General features: G+C 56.3%; 1 protein-coding gene across 16 annotated transcripts in view; it reads left to right on the forward strand.

Annotated features, from left to right (window-relative positions):
- The window catches only part of TCF3 (transcription factor 3), a 76,069-nt gene that overhangs the window by 44,255 nt on the left and 12,285 nt on the right, over positions 1-19,529 (forward strand). For 6 of the 16 annotated variants that reach the window (XR_013958422.1, XR_013958423.1, XM_080633756.1 and 3 more), the window contains 12 exons: positions 1,587-1,654; positions 5,162-5,291; positions 6,447-6,496; positions 12,064-12,166; positions 12,452-12,591; positions 12,758-12,884; positions 13,774-13,832; positions 14,507-14,585; positions 15,384-15,457; positions 16,243-16,446; positions 17,516-17,639; positions 18,104-18,269. Coding sequence is in view for 14 of the 16 variants with exons in the window: in XM_080633756.1 (XP_080489882.1) it covers positions 1,587-1,654; positions 5,162-5,291; positions 6,447-6,496; positions 12,064-12,166; positions 12,452-12,591; positions 12,758-12,884; positions 13,774-13,832; positions 14,507-14,585; positions 15,384-15,457; positions 16,243-16,446; positions 17,516-17,639; positions 18,104-18,269 (1,324 nt within the window). In the remaining 2 variants the exon portion in view is untranslated. Of the gene's footprint in view, positions 1-1,586; positions 1,655-5,161; positions 5,292-6,446; positions 6,497-12,063; positions 12,167-12,451; positions 12,592-12,757; positions 12,885-13,773; positions 13,833-14,506; positions 14,586-15,383; positions 15,458-16,242; positions 16,447-17,515; positions 17,640-18,103; positions 18,270-19,268; positions 19,508-19,529 lie in introns of those variants that run through there. The other 10 variants (XM_080633765.1, XM_080633758.1, XM_080633759.1 and 7 more) reach the window with 5 other exon arrangements.

Here is a 19,529-nt window from a genome sequence, read left to right on the forward strand (position 1 = left end):
TCTCAGGTTATAGTGAGGGAACCCACTGAAATTTAGAGTTGAGTTTAAGACCCCCGTACCAAGGCTGCAAAACTGAGCAGCCTCCTCTCATTTCCCATCTCTTTGCCCTGTGCTTCAGCAGGAACTGCTCTGGGGAAATTTGCTCCTCCTCCCCTCTTCATCTGCTCCCCCAAACCCTTTAATGGTGCGTGGAGCTGCCTGCCAGCCCAAACATCACCGCAGTGCATTAACCTGCATCGTAGCAGGCTTCAGGGATGGCTTTAGCTTAATCAGACTGGCAGAATCCCCCCCCCCTCCCAGTTTTGCTTACTGAGCCAGATCAGAGGCAGGATGCGACCACCTCTTTCCAGGGAGGGGGTGGCAGAGCCCAACATCTCCCAGCCACATCACAGGCAGCGGCCCCCACACTGGCATTGGGCTCCTGATGGAGCAGGACCATCCTGCCCTGGGTGCAGATCCTTCTTAATCATCATCTCCCATCTCTCTCTTCCCTCCCTGTTTTCCCTGGTGACACCATCAATAGACTGTAATGGGGGGGGGTGATAAAAAATCCTCATAGATTTTCAGCCTGGGTTTGATTTATTTATTGATTTTAAATATAAACGTGCTGGTTCCCCACTGGAGAAGTGTCTGGTTTTGCTTTGGGTGGGGAGGAACGCCAAAGCACACCATTGTGCTTCCCAGGCAAAGCATAGCGCTGCTCTAGTCCCTCTGTCCCTGTGCTGGGGTCCTTCCCTGGGGTGCCAAGCCACCCTGGCATCCATGGGTTCTGCTTGCCAGGGGCCACAGCACGCTCTGGGGCAGTGACTGCAAGGCCGTTTCAGACTGGAAACGCTTCACCACGTGCATTGGGTTTCTGGTTTTATTTTGTCCCCCTTAAAGACACTGTTTTAGCAGTGCGTGGGCAGGGTGCTGGCACGTCTGATGGGTGCAGAAGTTCACATGCGAGCCCTGTGGCACGTGGGTCTGCTCCTGCTCAGCATCCGGGGATGCTCTGCCTGTGGAGCCCCGTGGTCCAGGAGGAGCCTGCCCAGTGGGACCTGATGGAGGGGGCTTGGAAAGGAAGGAAATGCTTTTCTATTGAGTGCCTGCTCTTTAGATCTGGATGGGGTTTGCAGAGTTGGCAGGGGAAGAAGGTGATCCCTGGGCTGTGCGGAGCAGGAGCTCAGCACCACGCACTGCTGGAATTAGATTTCCTATTGCATGGAAAGTGCCCGTGGAGCCTGGTCACTCCCACCTGGCTTTTGGTTTGCTCTGTCGCTGTCTCTGCCAAATTCAGCTGGCTTTTTGGAGTGTGTCTGGAGGGATTTGGTGGCTCTGGTCAGACACTGCCAGTTTCCATGGCCACGACGAGCACTTCCCTGCAGCACTGCAGTTGGGGGTTTTGCTGTTTATGGAGCAGCCGAGCTGTGCTGCCCGTGAACTGGAAAGGTGCTCCTGGTTTAGCAACAAGCTGTTCCTGGAGGCAGGAACCTCTGCGGACGGGCAGAGAAAGGATTCCAAGGGCAGGATTCATACCCTGAGGGGAGTGCCTGCAAAATCTCCCCTTCCCTCTTACACAAAACCTTGTCTTTTCTCCACTGTAGGGAAGAGCAGTGAAAGGACCTCGTACTCCACGTTTGGAAGAGACACAGGGATGCCAGGACTAAACCAGGTAAGGATAAAATGTATTTTTTGCTTCATTTATCATAGAGTCATGGAATGGTTTGGGTTGGAAGAGACCTTAAAACTCATCCAGTCCCAACCCTGTGCCACGGGCAGGGACCCCTTCCACTGGAGCAGCTTGCTCCAAGCCCCTGTGTCCAACCTGGCCTTGAACACTGCCAGGGATGGGGCAGCCACAGCTTCTCTGGGCACCCTGGGCCAGCGCCTCAGCACCCTCACAGGGAAGAGCTTCCTGATACCTCATCCAGCCAAGCTGGGGATGAAAAGCAACCTGAGGGTTTGCATCTCGCCTCTCTGCACAAGGTCCTGTGCTCAGAAAGCTCTGTTGGGTGTCAGCGGTTTATTCAGGCATGCGTTGCTGGCTCAGAGGAGTTGTCAGAGGTTAGAAAATGGAGTTGCAGCAGCTTCTCAATTCTTTTCAGAACCTCTTCAAGCTCACTTGTTACTGTTATTCCTGTTTCTAGCTGCTGAGTATTTCATTGGATAGGACCCAGCCACACTGCCCATGGAGGACTGTCAGCGAGTCAGATCCAGACAACACTTCTCCTTGTGGCAGGGTGGCTGTGGGCAGAGGAGCACTCCAGGAGGCACCTTCTCCTTCCAGCTGCCTGCCTTGAGGCTCTCACTTTGCCTCCAAGTATCACGCCTGGGGTATACCTCTTGCTCCCCAGCCAGCATCTCCCTGTATCCCAGCCAGCATCTCCATGTCCCCACACTCACCAGTTACAGGGAGAGTCTGTGACATGGTTTCTGTGCTGTTGAAACATCATCTTGGTGTGGATAGTATCGTAGAATCCCAAACTGGTTTGGGTTGCAAGTGACCTCAAAGCTCATCCAGTTCCAATCCCGTGCCATGGGGGCAGGGACACCTTCCACTAGAGCAGCTTGCTCCAAGCCCCATCCAACCTGGCCTTGAACACTGCCAGGAACAGAGCATAATGGATGGATAAAGGGATGAATTACAGGCAGTCTTTCAGTTTTATGATCATTCTGTCAGTGCAGGGCCTGCAGCAGATGCTTGTCTCCACAACAGGGAGGGCCACAGCCTTTAGCAGCAACAACCTTGCCCTGTTGGGTCACCCCATGTGAACCCCCACAGGATAACCAGGGCTGTGCTGTGGGTCAAAACTTGCTTCCTGTCAGGAATACTCCAGGCATAAATGAGAGCCCGGGAAAGCAGTTGAGCAGCCCTGAGATAAATCCAGTTTGTTGCTTCCAGCATCCCGAAATAGTTTCTTTGGGAAGGAGCGAGCACCTCTGCTTTGATGTGCTGCTGCAGCTGCCCCAGGGCAGCAGTCCCACCGTTTTATTCAGGGGAGCAGCTCTTGGCTGGCCAGCTTTTTATTTGATATATGTACACACACACACACATATTACATGTTTTAATTTCACACAAATTCATCATGATTTCCTCTTCTCTGAACTGAGGATGTTTCCTTTGCTGGAGCAGCTGTGCTGGCTGGCTGGGCCAGAGTGGCTTTCATTTACCACTGAAGCTGCTAAAACAAGAATGGGATGGATGCCAAGCCTTGCTTTTGAATGTTATGGTTTTTGCTGGGCTTTGTGGAGGAGGGGGAGATGGAAGGTAACAGAAATGGGATGGGCAAATGTTACTGCAGCCTGGGAGAGGCCCTGCAGTGAGCGCATGGGTCTGGATCGGGTGGCAGAGTGGGAGATGGAGCCTGTGTGATGTGGAGGGGAGACAAAACCCCTCTTGTGTGGGGTGCTGGGAGGCGAGCGGGGCCGTCTGCGCGCTTGCTTGGGCCCCCAGAGCAGTTGTTGCTTCTGTCTCCTGTTTGGGGGGGGTGACCTGTGCCTTTTTTCTGTCTAAAAAGAGCTGGAAAATTATCCCTGGCGCTCCCCAAAATTCCGTCCTCCAGGGCAGAGCTGCAGCTCCCCCCTTGTTTAACCCATAACCCATAACCTCTGCCCGGGGAGAGGCAAGGGGAAGAAAATCCCTTTTTCCAGGAGATTGCCTCGCTATCTCCATGCCTCTCTGGAGATACCTGCTGCAGGAGCCGGCATTCCTCTGGGATCTCCTCCGGGGTGCTGTGTCTCTTGCTTTTCTTGGCTGTGCGGCTCCGTTGTGCGCAGCGGTTTCAGTGCAAAGGTAATATGAGCGGTGGAACAGATTGCAGGAATTTCACCAGCTGTGAACACACGAGCTCCTCTTTCTCTTCCCAACCCCTTGCTGGAGGAGATGGGGGGGTTTAAAGCAGTGGGGTTTTCTTTCCAGTTTCCCCAAAGCCTGAAATCCTCCTTTATTTCAGTGGGTTGCCCTCGGAAGATGGGTCAGAGCTGAGCTTTTGATACTGGAAGGCCCTTTGCCAGCTCTCTGATTCCATGTAAATACATCTTCCTTTCTCCCAAGGTGAAAGGGGCAATGCCGTCGGGCTGCTCCCATAAGAAAGCCATGCTTTTTCTCTGCCTCACAAGCCAGCGATCACCCTGGGCTCTGGCTCCACGCTGGGAGCTCAAGGTCAGCTGGGATGAACACGAGGGAGGAGTTTCCTCTTTTCAGAAAGAAGGATTTGACTTTTCCCTGATAAAAGGCAAGAGAAAACCACCTGCAGCAGAGGCATTGCAGCTCCCTTGCATCATTCATGAGGGATCTGGCTGCGAGATGCAGGGGATGGGGGAGAAAGCATCAGCGCCAGCACCCTGGGCTGGGGTTTATGGCCAGGGGGAACCAGGACAAGCTCAGTCAATGGTGCTGCCATGTAACTGCACCTGTCTCTTGTGATTGGTTTAGGGTTTGCTTGTGGGTGAGCACTGCATCGGTCCTCAGCCCTGGCCAGGTCTCTGATGAGTTGTGGGGGTGATGGACAGCATGGGGCCGTTTGGTCAGATGTATCTTTTGAGGATGGGTGGACATGCTGTGACCATCAGGTGTGTCCCCTGCAGGGGCCGAAGCACACCAAAACCTGTAATTATAGAATCACGGAATGGTTTGGGTTGAAAGGGACCTTAAAGCTCAGCCAGTTCCAACTCCCCTGCCCCACACTGGGGATGCAGCCCAGTGTAATCCTTTGCTGTAAAACCTTGGTAGAGTTTTGTCCTGAGTGAGGCCATGGAGCAGCCAGGGAGCACTGTGTAACGAGCCCCCCAGCCTGATGGTCACCTCCTCTATGCCTTCAGCAGGCTGAGACCATCAGTCAAAGGCAGAGTCTGCCCTCTTGGGCAGCAAGGTGAGCATGGGACCGATCTGCTCCGCACTATGGCACCTGTTGGCTTGCATCCTTGGATCGTGGAGAGGTTCCTTCCTGGGGTCCAGTGAGAAAGCACAGCTTGAAAACCCTTTCTTATTGCACATGTACTCCCCCACTGCCACCCCCATATTCATGTATTTGCTTTTTCATCTGGCCCCTTGGCTCATCTGGGTTTTGCCCCCTCAGCTGTTGGAAGGTGGCTCAAGCGAGCTCCGGTCTCCCCCAGTGAGTGCTGTGCTTTTCCAACCTGATTACATGGAAGGGCTTTTTCTGTCTCCTGTTTGCAGACTGGTTTCCTGCCCAGCGAGATGGGAATCGCCAGTCCCAGCACGCTCTCCCCCACCGGGGTGAAAGGGGGCTCTCAGTATTTTTCTTACCCCAGCAATCCTCGCAGGAGAGGTGCTGACAGCAGCATAGGTAAGTCGCTTCGTGTTGCCCTCCGATGCTGCTGCTGTGGTTCGTGCCGCAGCCTGGTCTGATGAATTCATACATGAATATGAATATAGATGCCATGTTTTTAAAGGGGGTTTGGGCTCAGCATCCTGTGGAATTTCCTCTTTTCTGGATAATGTCAGAGGAGCTGAAAGCAGCAAATGGCTGGAGGTTCTTTTAAAACTGCCCCTCAGCCACACTGCACATGAGCAGTTGTTCATGGAAAACCTTGGGCCGCCTTCAAGGTTGGTTTCATGGTCAATGGCCCTCCTTGGAGCCCTGTCCTGCTGCAAGGAGCCAGACTGCCAGGAAAAAGCTGTTAAGGAGAGATGGGAGGTCCAGGCACTGCGCCCAGGGACATGGGCAGTGTGTGCTCCAGGACCTCTCCCTGCCTACCTGCCTGCTTCCCTGTTCCAGAGCAGGAATTGCCCACAAGCCTCTTTTTGCCCATAAGCCGCTTTGCTTTGAACACAGGCTAAGGTCAGGTGTTGAGTTCAGCTTTCAAGTGAAGACAAGCCCCCATTCTCCAGAACTTGTATTTCTTGTCACAGTTCCCCCGTGCACCCTCCGGAGTCACTTTCTTGCTGCTATTTTTGGGCTTTCCCCACCAAACGAAACCAGAAGCGACTGCTGTTACATCTGGGTTTTTTCCAGTGCTGTTCAGAAAAAGGCAACCACTTTGATATCGCCACTTCAAAACGCTGCTGGTTTAATGGTGTCAGCTTGGAAACTTGTTCCTTTGCATCAGGTCATTCTGTGTGATGAGTTTCTCCTCCTGAGCTACAACCCGGTCAAGAGCCTGGCTTGGCTTGGTGGTACCCTGTACCTCCTCAGCTGGGGCTTTCCTGAGTTATAAGCTAACAAACCCACAGTGAGCACCCCTTTTGGGAGGGGCTGCCCTGAGAACATGTTGTGGGGGTGAAACCCACCTTCAAAGGGTGCAGACTTGCTGAGGAGGGGAGGTTCATCCTCAGACATTGTCATTGGTGATGCTTCCTTGGCTATGGGGCATTTGAGATTGAAGCTCTGCCTGTAGCTGCACCTTCCATCCTTGCATACTTTCAGCTGTAGCTTGTTGTTATTTTCCCTGCCATTAACCCCCTGCAGAAATGAGATCCTCTCTTCTTTTCTCTACACCAGATGGACAGCCCAAAAAGGTTCGGAAGGTGCCTCCTGGACTCCCCTCCTCGGTAAGTGGCAGGAGCATTTTCCCTGCAGGAATCTCTGTTCCTCCATCCCCTGGGTGTCCCTGCTCTCTGCAGCTCCAGCCACCCCCAACATCGAGGGCTTGGATTTAAGTGCGATGGGGCAGGGTTTTCCCAGCTACAGCTTCCTGTGATAGAGAAATAGGGAAGCGCTGTGGGACTGCAATACGGAGACATTAATAGGAGTGAAGGAGCTTCAATGCTTCCCGTGTGGAGCAGCCACTGGTGGCATCTCCCCATCTGGAGCCCAGACTCACCAAAGCACCTCCTGCCCTTGCTGGCTCTTGTCTTCTTGACGTTATGTCGTGGAGTAAAATGTAATCCTTGGTGTGCTCAGATTTCACTGCAGAAGGGAAACCAAAGCAGTTGGAAGGCGGGCAGGGAGCTGGGGCTGCTCCAGGTGTGTGCGCTGCCTGGGCTGTTTTATAGGAAAGCCAAGCAGACTGTAGGAATATGTTAGCCATGCTCCTGCGGCTGTTACAGGGGAATAAACTGAACAATGTCTTTGTGGCTAGAAGTAATGGGATCTCCAGGAAAGCTAATTGGAGCGGGCTGGAGGGTTCCTGCAGGCCTGTGTCTGGCTGCATTCCTCACCGGAGCGCTTGCGTGCTTGCAGGGGGACGGGCAGGCTCTGTCCCGCAGGCGAGTGGAGCCCAGGCTGGGGCTGTGCTGGAGACCTGCCCTCTCCCAAGTGTGCCACTGCCAATGCTGATCTGATGTGCCCATTCCGCAGGGAACACCCGTGTGTGTCCATCCAGTGTGGGGGAAGTCTGGTGCTGTGGTGTTCTCTTGCTGGTAGCACAAAGCCTGCTCTGCGACCTCTACAACAGGCTCTGCCTTAGGAAATGAACACAGGAGGCAGACAGTGGAGCCAGGCTGAGAGAGCTGGGCTGGGGCAGCCTGGAGAAGAGAAGGCTCCTGAAGGGGAGACCTGAGAGCAGCTCCAGTGCCTAAAGGGGCTGCAGGAAAGCTGGAGAGGGGCTTTGGACAAGGGCCTGTAGGGACAGGCCAAGGGGAATGGCTTGAACCTGCCAGAGGGGAGACTGAGCTGAGCTCTTAGGCAGAAGCTCTTCCCTGTGAGGGTGCTGAGGCGCTGGCCCAGGGTGCCCAGAGAAGCTGTGGCTGCCCCATCCCTGGCAGTGTTCAAGGCCAGGTTGGACACAGGGGCTTGGAGCAAGCTGCTCCAGTGGAAGGGGTCCCTGCCCGTGGCAGGGGTTGGAGCTGGAGGAGCTTTAAGGTCCCTTCCAACCCAAAGCATTCTATGATTCTGTGTGACCCTGAGATGCTGATGTTGGGAGGATGGAGGGAGAAGAAGGCACCGAGGATGTGCCAGGTTGGGCTCGCAGACTGGAGGGTGGTGATGGGTTCACGCAGACCCACATCATGCAGAAGTGACTCCAGTCAGCAGTGCTCAGTTGCTTCAAGAGTCTGTGTTTGAACAGGGAAAACCTGCTTGAAGCAGAATCCCTATCATCACTGTGTCGAGTTTCACTGTGAAATGTGGAGCTTTCAAACCCCAGTTGACATGTGGGGAAAACATCCCTCCCAACAAATGGTCCTTGCTTGGCCTCAGGTTTCAAAGGCCCTGGGATGTGCTGCCCCTTGTCCTGGCTGTGCCCTCAAGGGCCCCAGTTCTAACAGCAAGAACCACTCTGCCAAAACTCAGCCCATTCCGTGTCGGAGCCTTCACTTCCACACTGGCTTTTCCAGCTCAGGAAGCACTGGCTGTCACCTCAGCCACCCCTTGACCACAGGGCAGGGCACAGGGCTGCTTCTTCCCGCTGCCCTCTGTTTGCTTCTTGGGTTGTGTTTGAACTTCCACACCTGGGGAGAGAAATCCTCACGGATGCAGCTAGGGAAGTGTGGATCAGAGCTGCTGGCCTCAAAGGCAGCAGATCAAAGGCTCTTTCTTGTCCCACTTGCCTGCGTAGGAGCCTGCCCCGTGTTATCACTGGACCCCATGCAAAATAAATAGGTTCATCAGCATTTTATAAAGTGCTTTAATGTGTAATTCCCTGGCTGCTTGGAAAAACTCCCTGAGGTCAGTGGCTGGAACAGTTGAGGGTGGCTGAAAGGGGGATGATTGTGCCAGAGTCACCAAGAGGCACTAACGGTGTGAGATGGGTAAAGAGGGATGATGAAACCCCTGCCTGGTTTGGGCCGGAAGGGACCTTAAAGCTCCTCCAGCTCCAGCCTCTGCCACGAGCAGGGACCCCTTCCACCAGAGCAGCTTGCTCCAAGCCCCTGTGTCCAACCTGGCCTTGAACACTGCCAGGGATGGGGCAGCCACAGCTTCTCTGGGCACCCTGGGCCAGCGCCTCAGCACCCTCACAGGGAAGAGCTTCTGCCTAAGAGCTCATCTCAGTCTCCCCTCGGGCAGGTTAAAGCCATTCCCCTTGGCCTGTCCCTACAGGCCCTTGTCCCAAGCCCCTCTCCAGGTTTCCTGCAGCCCCTTTAGGCACTGGAGCTGCTCTAAGGTCTCCCCAGAGCACAGCAGAGGGGCAGGATCCCCTCCCTCCACCTGCTGCTCACGCTCTGGGGGTGCAGCCCAGCACACGGGGGGGTTCTGGGCTCAAGCGCTCACTGAAGCTGGGTCATGGGGAGCTTCTCCTCACCCTCCATCCCTTCTCCTCAGGGCTGCCCTCAATCCAGTCTCCCCCAGCCTCTGTTTGTGCTGGGGATGTGAAGGTGCTGCCAGGTAGGGAGGGCAGGGTCTGTGCTTGGCCCTTTGGGGTTAGCTCATGTGAAACAGCTGCTGGGCTGGGCAGTTCGTGCTGAGGCTTCCCCTGGGCACGGAGCCCTTTCCTTTGAGCCTCCCTGCCATAGGGAGCTGGAAAGGGGAGTGCTTGAGCCCGCACTACCCGCAGGCTGGCATGTCCAGGCACAGGACCCAGGGCTGGATGAGGCCCCCTAGCCCCCGCTGTGGCCGGAGGAAGCCGGGGAGGGATTTCATGCAAGTCGAGTCCTGCAGGATTTGGTTCCCACAGCGAGCGTGGTGCCGGGAGCTGGTTTTGCTGTGAACCCACAGCGCGGGCACCGCTCTGCTCAGCTTCAGACTGCTTCAAATCCCACCCCGGCTCATCCATTTAAGCAAGAAAACCAGGGACAGGGGGTGGAGGACGCCGCCGAGCCCTGCGCATCCCGGAGCTGGGGCTGCTCCAGCCGCTCTCTCGCCTGTGCTGGCAGCTCCAACCGGAGGAAATGACCTCACCTGGAGGTCCCTGAGGCTGCTGCCAGAGCTGGGGCGCGCGGTGGGGAGCAGGGACCTGGCGCTGGTGATTTACCGCTTCCTGCAGCGTTTGGCCGGCGGCCGCCAGCTTGGCTGCTCCCAGCGCACGCACGTGGGGCTGGGGATGCTCCTCGCTTGGTGTCGGGAAGAGCGAAGTTGGCTTCTTGCACCCTCCTCTGCACTGAGCAGGGAAATGAAGGATTTGGAGAGGCCAGAGGCTGCTTCTGGGGTGAAACCTGCCCCTTCCTCCCGCATCCACCAGGAGATGGGGGAAGGAGCAGGGGTAACGAAGACACGCAGCAAAGCGGACTCCCAAGTGGTTTGCAGCCCCGTTTCGCTCATCCCTGCTGTTTTATTCTCCTCATTTTCGCCCTGGATATATGGAATGGATGTGGCCCCCCCGCTCCAGCACAGCTGCCTTGCGCGCTGGCCGGGAGCCAGGCACTGGCAGATGGCGCGGGGCTATTAAGACGTGCTCCAGTCGATTCCCGGTCCCAGCTCCCGCCATTTAATCAAATTATAGGGAAAGGCAATTTACTGGAGTCTTCTTTGTGGCCTCCTCCATTCCCCTGCTCTCCCCGGCCACACGTGGTGCCCACGTGCGGCTCCGTGCACCCACCTCACCCGAGCGCTGCCCAGCGAAGGTGCACAAAGGCCAAGGGATGTGGATTTTCTTCTGTGAGCAAGGGACGGAGGCAGCTGCCAGCGTCTGTCAGGGTTTTCCCTTCCCCCTCTCTTTATTTCATAGAATCCCAGCTTGGTTCGGGTTAGAAGGGACCTTAAAGCTCCTCCAGCTCCAACCCCTGCCACGGGCAGGGACCCCTTCCACTGGAGCAGCTTGCTCCAAGCCCCTGTGTCCAACCTGGCCTTGAACACTGCCAGGGATGGGGCAGCCACAGCTTCTCTGGGCACCCTGGGCCAGCGCCTCAGCACCCTCACAGGGAAGAGCTTCTGCCTAAGAGCTCAGCTCAGTCTCCCCTCTGGCAGGTTCAAGCCATTCCCCTTGGCCTGTCCCTACAGGCCCTTGTCCCAAGCCCCTCTCCAGGTTCCCTGCAGCCCCTTTAGGCACTGGAGCTGCTCTCAGGTCTCCCCTTCAGGAGCCTTCTCTTGTCCAGGCTGCCCCAGCCCAGCTCTCTCAGCCTGGCTCCAGAGCAGAGCTGCTCCAGCCCTTGCAGCATCTCCATGGCCTCCTCTGGCCTCACTCCAACAGCTCCACGTCCCTCTTGTGCTGCTGCCCCAGAGCTGGATCAGGACTGCAGGGGGGGGGTCTCTCTAGAGCGCAGCAGAGGGGCAGGATCCCCTCCCTGAGCTGCCGCTCCAGCAGAAATTGCTCTTTCTTTTCTGTATTTCACACATTCCCTGTAGCTCTGATGCCCACAGGTTGCCTTCAGCTCCTTGGTGCACCATGGTTTCAACCACCCGCTGCCAAAAGATGCGAGGGGCAGGGATTGCCCCTGAAGCTCTCTGTACACCCCCAGCTTCGAGGGAAGCTGCTCTAAGAAGCAGGAACCCGAGCTGCCAGAGGGAAATGAAGTGATGTATTAAAGTGCAATTGCTGGTGCTTTTCAGAGCTTGTTTTGTATTATACCAGCACCAAAAAGAAATTCTTGGTGTTCTGAGCAGTTACAGTAATAGAGGGCAATTCTGCCCCTTCTTGCTGGGCAAGGACATCAGCTCACGGGGATCTGGCTGGGTGTGGGGAAAGAGAAACCGAGGGCAGGTTTCCTTTGCAGAGAGCTGTGTCTTCCAGGCAGAGCAATGCTTTCATGGGTATTTCAGGAAAAAAACCACAAAACCCCACTATTGGTGGTTTCAGAATGAATCAATGGGGATGAAAATAAGGTGTGACCAGAAGCGTTCGTGTCATTTGAAGGGAGTTTCAGTTTCTTTGCGCTCTGGATTTCTGCTTTTTGCACTGGCACAAGGTGATTTTCAGGAAGAGCTTTCGAGGGTGGTGGATTTAGAAGCAAAATTGGCCCAGAGAAGCTGTGGCTGCCCCATCCCTGGCAGTGTTCAAGGCCAGGTTGGACACAGGGGCTTGGAGCAAGCTGCTCCAGTGGAAGGAGTCCCTGCCTGTGGCAGGGGTTGGAGCTGGGTGAGCTTTAAGGTCCCTTCCAACCCAAACTGGGCTGGGATTACGTGAAAGCAAAAAAGCCTTTCAAGGAATGCTCAGGCCTCAGCTTCCCCTGTGCCTCAGTTTCCCCTCGAGGCAGAGGCTGATGTCTGTGAAGAGCCTGAGCAGGACTAACTCTGTCCCCATGGGGAGGATATGGGGCCGTGGAGTGGCCGAGTGCTTCTCTCCAACCTCTTTGCTGCTCTGCAGGTGTATCCATCGAACTCAGGTGATGACTACAGCAGGGATCCAGCTGGATATACTCCCTCGAAACCTCCCAGCACTGTGTATCCCGGAGCCTTTTATATGGCAGGTGAGTTATTAACAACCCCGGTGTCCTGCAAGCTGGACAGAGCAGGGGCTGCCAGGCCCGTTACGGATGACAGGAAGAGCTGCACAGTGTGTGAGATGGAGGGAGTTTGGGGCAGGAGTGCATGAGACACACAGGAGCCCTGAAATGGCTCTGATCTGCTCAGGAGGTGATGCTCAGACACGATGGGGACAGATGCAGCCCCTCAGCCTGGGCTGCCATCTCCCTGCATGGGCTGTGGAACACTTGCAGCATCTCTGCCCTGCTCAGCTCTGCTTTTCCTTGCAGATGGGCTCCATAACTCGCCAGACCTGTGGAGTTCTCCGGGTGCCATGAGCCAGTCGAGTTACGGTGCCATGCTGGGCAGCTCCTCCTCCCCACTCCCACCAGCCAGCGGCTTCAACAGTTTACACCAGCACGAGCGCATGGTAACGGCTCCCCACGCTGCTCCCAGCTGGGCTGGGGGCTCCCTCAGCCAGCTCACCTTGTCCTGGAGCTGCCAGCTCGGGGTGGCTGCCCACAGGGAGGGGGAGGGTCCTGGCCTGGGTGCTGAGGCCTTTTGAGACTCTGACCCTTCTCCCCTGTCTCTGCCAGAACTACCAGCTTCATTCAGGAGAGGTTAACGGCGGGCTCCCCTCCGTGTCTGGCTTCTCCTCTGCCTCCACGCCATACGGTGTCTCCAGTCACACGCCTCCCATCAGTGGTACCGACAGCATGATGGGTACGTAGGAATGGCCCTGGGCTGTGGGATGGTCCCTCAGCATGACCGCCCCTTCTCCACTGCCATGCAGAGGCTTAAGGGGAAGATTTAAAGTCTTGTGCAAACCTCTGAGGCTGCGATAGGTGTGTCTGATGGATGCACACGCTTATTTCATGCCCTTTTTAACCCTGCATGGGGTTACTGCCTGAGGAAGAGGCACAGCGAGGTTACTGCTGCTGGGTACCTGGGCAGGTGGGAGCAGGGAGATAGGCTGCTGGCTTGGGGGTTTTCCACCTGGCTTGGTGGATCTGGGAGGAGACCAGGATCTGGGACATTATCTCCTGGCGGTGCCGTGGCTGAAGTGAGTGGTGGGATTTGCACCTGCGTTGTGGAGAGGCAGGGGAACGTGTGAAGCTGTTCATCTGAATCCAGACTGGGAGCGTTTGTGTTGTGTTTGGGTACCGTGTTAAACCCCCCAGTGCTTTCATCTCTAAGCCTGCTGAACCTGTTACAAAACCTGTTACTGGAATGAATTCCTGTTCCCTAGGAAATGAAGATCCTGACCTTGATTTGTAGAAACCCTCTTGTTTAGAGGAGGGAAAGCAAGTTTGGGATTGTAGGGCTTTAAAGTGCCCCATGCAAAATGGGCCATGCTGCAGCAGAAACATCACTGTTGGTGCCATGACACCTTCAACACCTTCATGCACCAAAACAGCATCTTATAAAGATGCTCCTTCAGCCCAAGGAAGGCTGCTGGGGGGGGTGCCCTCGCCTGGGCTGCTCTGAACTGGGAATCCCTTTCATTTCCAAGCAAAGCAGTAAGACTCAGAGCAGGTGACCCCAGAGAAGGGCTTGTACAGGTGCCTTGTCCTGGCAGCCTGGCAATGACGTCTGTGTCCTCTCTCGGCAGGTAACAGAGGAACCACAGCCGGGAGCTCAGGAGACGCGCTCGGGAAGGCACTAGCTTCAGTAAGAGCTTCCACAGCCCCTTGGCCCCATCCCTGCTTTGTTGCAGGACTGCACCTTCTCTCTGTAAGAGGGAGCCTGTAGGCAGCAGGTGACACGGAGACGTGGAAAGGATTGGGTGAATGCATGCCAAACAAACCTGTCAGCCTCTCGGGGAGGATTTTCCCCCCTCAATGTGCTGTCATCCTGAGGCCTGGTGCGTTGCAATGCCCCTTTTTGGCAGATGGGGAAACTGAGGCACGGGATGTTATGGTGGCCCTGCCCATGAGCCAGCACCTGCAGCCATCCAGCCTGGTGCTGGCCTGGCCAGATCCTACATGACCCTCCTACCAGGACTTGCAAGTCCCAGTAGCTCTGGGCCTGCATGTGCTGGTTCAAACTGGAGGGCACTGGTCCCTCTGGGCTCTCAGAGCTTGGGGTTGCCTCTGCCCTGTTCAGTGCAGGGACCTTTGTTTCTGTACCCTGCAGTGATTTCTTGAGGCTCTTGCTTTCCTCCAAGGTGAGACCCGAAAAACAGAGGCAGGAGCTGGGTAGTGGGGACAAAGGGGCCCTGGCTCTCCTGGGGGAGCTGTGGGGTGTGGGTGTGGGAATGGGCTGTCCTCGATGGTCCTGCTGCACCTGGTTTGAGCCATGGCAGGGTGGGCGCTGCTGACCAGGCCCTGCTTCTCTCCCTCCAGATTTACTCCCCGGATCACTCTAGCAATAACTTCTCGTCAAACCCCTCCACACCAGTCGGCTCCCCTCAGGGCCTTGCAGGTAGGTGAAAACCACTGATTTTTGCACAAAGGGGGTGTCAGGTTTGCTTTCACGAGGCCCTGGCTGTGTACTTCCCCGAGCAGCCCCAAACCGTCATCAAAGACACTTGAGGAAATCTTGCCAAGTCCGCTTCAGTTTTAAGTGTAGGGGAGTGATGAGGAAGGGCAAGCAGACATGAAAATGCTCTTTAAATGTCCCTGTGAAGCCGCAAGTCTGTCTGCTGTAGTGGATTGGAGCTTTCCCCCTTTTTGGAGGCAAGCAGTGCCTGCCTGCAGCGAATGCCTGTGCCTGCACTGTGTTTTGCCCCTGTATAAGGACCTGCTCCTACCCTTCAGACAAACCCTGTCCCAAGCATCCTGAGCATCCCATCTCGTCTGGTTCATCCCTGGTTTTGTCTGCCGTGGGAGGAGAGCAGTGGGAAGTGAGAAGCAGCCAAGGGATGAAAGCCCATCTCTGCTCCCATCTGGTGGCAGAGGCCTCCTTTCAGCCCAGTGCTCACGGTGTGGAGCAGCATCACCCCCCAGCCTGCTGCTCCCAGCAAGCACAGCATCTGTGCTGCCTGAGCTTACTCACACCTAAAAACCTCACGAGGTCTGAAGGCCCAAGCTCAGTGTCCTGCTGATGCAGAGCAGAAACGAGCCCACTGTGATGCGGCCTGAGCTCAGTGTCTGCTGATGAGTGGTGGCCCATGGGGTGCCACACGTGCCATGGTGGCCAGCTCCCAGCGTGGTGGCCCAGCTCCCAGCACCATCTAGTGGCAGCTGTGCCCGGTCCCAAGCTCTCCCTGTTTGTTCACAGGCACATCTCAGTGGTCACGAGCAAGCGGGCAGGGTGCCTTATCTCCCAGCTACGAAGGGAGCCTCCACACTTTAGTAAGTGTCGCTTAAAGATCTGTCTTCTCCTTTTCTGTTCCATCCCTTGTGTGCCTGGTAAAGGACTTGGGTAAGAGGAAGGTGGTTAGTTGATAGATGGACACATGGTTGGAAGCAACTGAGCAGAGCTGGGCTCTGCAACAGGGTTGGACCCTGTGGGGCTGGCCCAGCTGCATAGATTTCTGTCTGGTTTTTGCCTCCCTTTCTTGAGCAGTTACAGAATCATAGAATCATGGAATGGTTTGGGTTGGAAGGGACCTTAAAGCTCCTCCAGCTCCAACCCCTGCCACGGGCAGGGACCCCTTCCACTGGAGCAGCTTGCTCCAAGCCCCTGTGTCCAACCTGGCCTTGAACACTGCCAGGGATGGGGCAGCCACAGCTTCTCTGGGCACCCTGGGCCAGCGCCTCAGCACCCTCACAGGGAAGAGCTTCTGCCTAAGAGCTCAGCTCAGTCTCCCCTCTGGCAGGTTCAAGCCATTCCCCTTGGCCTGTCCCTACATCCCTTGTCCCAAGCCCCTCTCCAGGTTTCCTGCAGCCCCTTTAGGCACTGGAGCTGCTCTAAGGTCTCCCCTTCAGGAGCCTTCTCTTCTCCAGGCTGAACAACCCCAGTTCCACTTGTGTGACCCCTTATGCCTTTTAGGGAATGACACTGACTCCCCCGGGGGTTATTTCTCCCCTGCCTTACAGTAGCTGAGTGCATGACTGCCACCAGCATGCAGGGCTGTAGTGGGCTGCTGGCTTTACAGGCATTAACATATCTGTGTATCTCTGTCGTGTCCTTCAAGCAAAACAAAATGGAAGACAGGTTGGATGAAGCCATCCACGTGCTGAGGAATCACGCTGTGGGCCAGACAGCCGCCATGCCAAGCAACCATGGGGACATGCACGGGCTGCTGGGCTCAGCACCAGCCCACAGTGCCACCGTGGGCAGCCTGGGCCAGGCCTTCCCGGCCTCAGTCATGTCCCTGGGGAACAGGCACCCGAGTCTGGTAAGTGTGGAAGCATCAGGGCAGCTGGCAGGGACGTGCTGGGGACCCCTGTGGCGCGGTGCCTGCATCCAGAGGAGTCAGAAATCACAGAGTGGTTTGGGTTGGAAGGGACCTTAAAGCTCCTCCAGCTCCAAGCCCTGCCACGGGCAGGGACCCCTTCCACTGGAGCAGCTTGCTCCAAGCCCCATCCAACCTGGCCTTGTTGCCTTTGTTGTGAGAAGAGCTCGGTGAGGTCCAGGTTGGGTCAGCTGGTGACAGCTTGGAATGGGTGACATGCAGTGTCTCACCTTGTTCATGCAGGAGGGTTGCATCAACACCGAGCACAGTGGTGGCTCTCGGGCACAAGCCCCCCATGCCACTTGCTCATGCCCCTTCTCAGCACAGGCAGAATTGGTAAAAGGTCTTCTTCTTTCCCTCTAAGATGGATGGAAATCCCTCTAAACAGCTTCAAGCTGTCCTTGGGATATGCAGGAAGGAGGAGAGGGCACAGATATGGAGAGCCAGGTATTGGCAGGACTTCTCAGCTGCAAACCATTCAGGCTGGCACCGTGTCCTTCTGTGTACATGGGGAGTGCTGATGTGTGATGGCTCATTCGGGCCCCGTGGAGCACAAGAGGTCCTGGGTGCCCTGAGCACATGGATGCTGGGGTCCCTCCCTTGCTGAGTCACTGGGGTCCCCGTTGTCCAGAGGCTGGTGACCACAGGAGAGCTGGTTTCCTACTGCAGCAAACAGTAACACATCTCCAGTCCCTCTAAAGAGCCAGATGTGCTTCCTTCCTGAGCTCCTCAGACTCAGCTACTAAGGGGGTAAGGAGGAGGCAGCACTGATGGGGTCTCTCTGCTTGGTCCAGCTGACCTGCAGTGCCACAGTCTGTGGAGGAGAGCTGGTGCTGGAGTGGGTTGGCTCTTCCCTCCTGCACGCCTGCAGTCTGGATAGTGGGAGTGTGTGAGGAGGGCATGTGGCTGCACCTCAGCCTGGTCAGCATAGGTGCTCAGAGTGGCTGTGCCCATCCCCACTGGCCATGATGCTTCCCCCCTCTCAAGGCTTGCTCTGCTTGTTCTGCTCTAGGTGGGAGGAGGTCACCCTGAAGATGGGTTGTCCAGCAACCCCAACATGCTCCACAACCACGTCACACTTCCATCACAACCCAGCTCCCTCCCTGACCTCAACAGGCAGCAGGACACGTACAGCGGTAAGGCAGCTCTGCTCACGTGCACGCTTGGGGCTTGCCTGCCACGGAGGAGATTCAGGTCACCCGTTAGGTCCAGCCCTGTGCAGCAGCAGCCTGGGGGGGGAGATGGGTGCTCTTGCAAGGCTTCTTTGCAGCATCCACAGGGCTGTTCCTACCTTGAGCCTTTTCCAGAGGTTTAGCCTGAGTGTTCCTGTCCCTTCTGCCAGCTCTGGGTGCACAGAGCCACTGGGTCCTGCTCTGCTGAGCGAGGTTGGACCTGGAAGATGGGGAGAAGAGCAGGGAGTGGTGGCAGGGCAGAACCAGCACCCCTCTAACTCCTCTTCCTGCAGACCAGCAATGCAGGATGAGGCTGGGAGGCCACATGCTGGTGATGCAGTGCAACAGGAGCAGGGCCTGGTGACCCCCCCAGTCCTCTGTGTGGGTCAGGCTCCTCCAACCTTCCATGTGTGGCTCTGCTTCCTCAGCAGGCTTGTCAGGGGGGCTGGGGCGAAGCAGTGTCTCCTCGGGAGCCAGCGAAATAAAGAGGGAAGAGAAGGAGGACGAGGAGAACACGTCGGTGGCAGATAACTCAGAAGAGGAGAAGAAGGAGCTGAAACCCTCCAGGAACAGAACAAGGTGCTCTTTGAACAGGTCTCTCCCTTCACTTACACGTAACCAGGCTGGGAGCATTTGGGCTGGGGTACAACCATCGTGACCCCCCCCGGGCACTGGGCTCAGCCCGGTGTGGCCAGGGGTCATCCTATGGCACAGACCCACCAGCCCCTGCCCACCACAGGAGCCTTGAGTGTCCTCACACAGAGATGGCCCGGCCTGGGCTCCCGCTGTTGGGGAAGGGGCCCTGCCATCCTTTGCTGCTGGCCTCCATCCCCGTGGCCTCAGGGCTGCCTCGTGCTCCTAAAGCAGAGGGCTTGTGCCTTTACCCACACGAACTGCACTCACTGCGTGGTCTCTTGGAGCATTGCTTGTGGCCATGCATGGAAAGGACTGGAAGGGACCGAACGCTCAACTGCCCTCAGCCAGGGGCTGGGAAGCTTTGACCTCCTCCCTGCCTCTGGTCATCTCCACTGTTTGCTCTGGGCTCCTGCATCCTCTGTCACATCCAGTCAGGTATGTGGCAGTGGAGCAGGTTGAACCTTTCCTGCGTGCTGGCTTCTCTGCAACCTCATCATCAGCTCAGAGACCTCACCAGGGTGCTGCTGCCCAAAGGGGCAGCGCCAGCCCTGCTCCTCCACCCTGGAGCCACCTCCGGGCCTGGAGGCAGAGGGTGCAGCTTCCCAAAACACCAGCTTGGGACACCAGTGTTGCCCCCTACACTTTATCCAGGCCACCTTACAACCTGCCAGCACCAAGCTCAGGCCTGAGTCGCTTTGTGGTTTCTTTCTGTGTTGTTTAAAACCAAACCAACCCCAAAACAGAGGCAGAAGAAGAACCTGAATGGCTTCTGTGTAAAGACCCCGTGCATCCCTGTGTCTGAGCGCGGGGCACTGAGCGCACATGGGGTGCAGTGGTCCTGGCTCCTGGGGCTCGGTGTCTTGGTGCCTCGGATGTGTGTTTCTTTTCTGTGAGTTGACCAGTGCTGAGAGTGCACGCGAGGAATGTCCCTGTCTCGTTCTTATTTTAAACCATTAGTCAAGATGAGGATGAGGAGGACGATCTTCTTCCCCCAGAGCAAAAAGCCGAGAGAGAGAGAGAAAGGAGGGTCGCCAATAATGCCCGTGAGCGCCTGCGGGTCCGTGACATCAACGAGGCCTTTAAAGAGCTCGGACGCATGTGCCAACTCCACCTAAACAGCGAAAAACCGCAGACCAAACTGCTAATCCTACACCAGGCCGTATCAGTCATACTGAACCTGGAGCAACAAGTTAGAGGTCAGTGAGGGTCCCGGAGTGG

Source organism: Psittacula echo, assembly GCF_963264785.1.
Source record: "Psittacula echo genome assembly, chromosome: 24".
In the NCBI taxonomy this organism is placed as follows: domain Eukaryota; kingdom Metazoa; phylum Chordata; class Aves; order Psittaciformes; family Psittacidae; genus Psittacula; species Psittacula echo.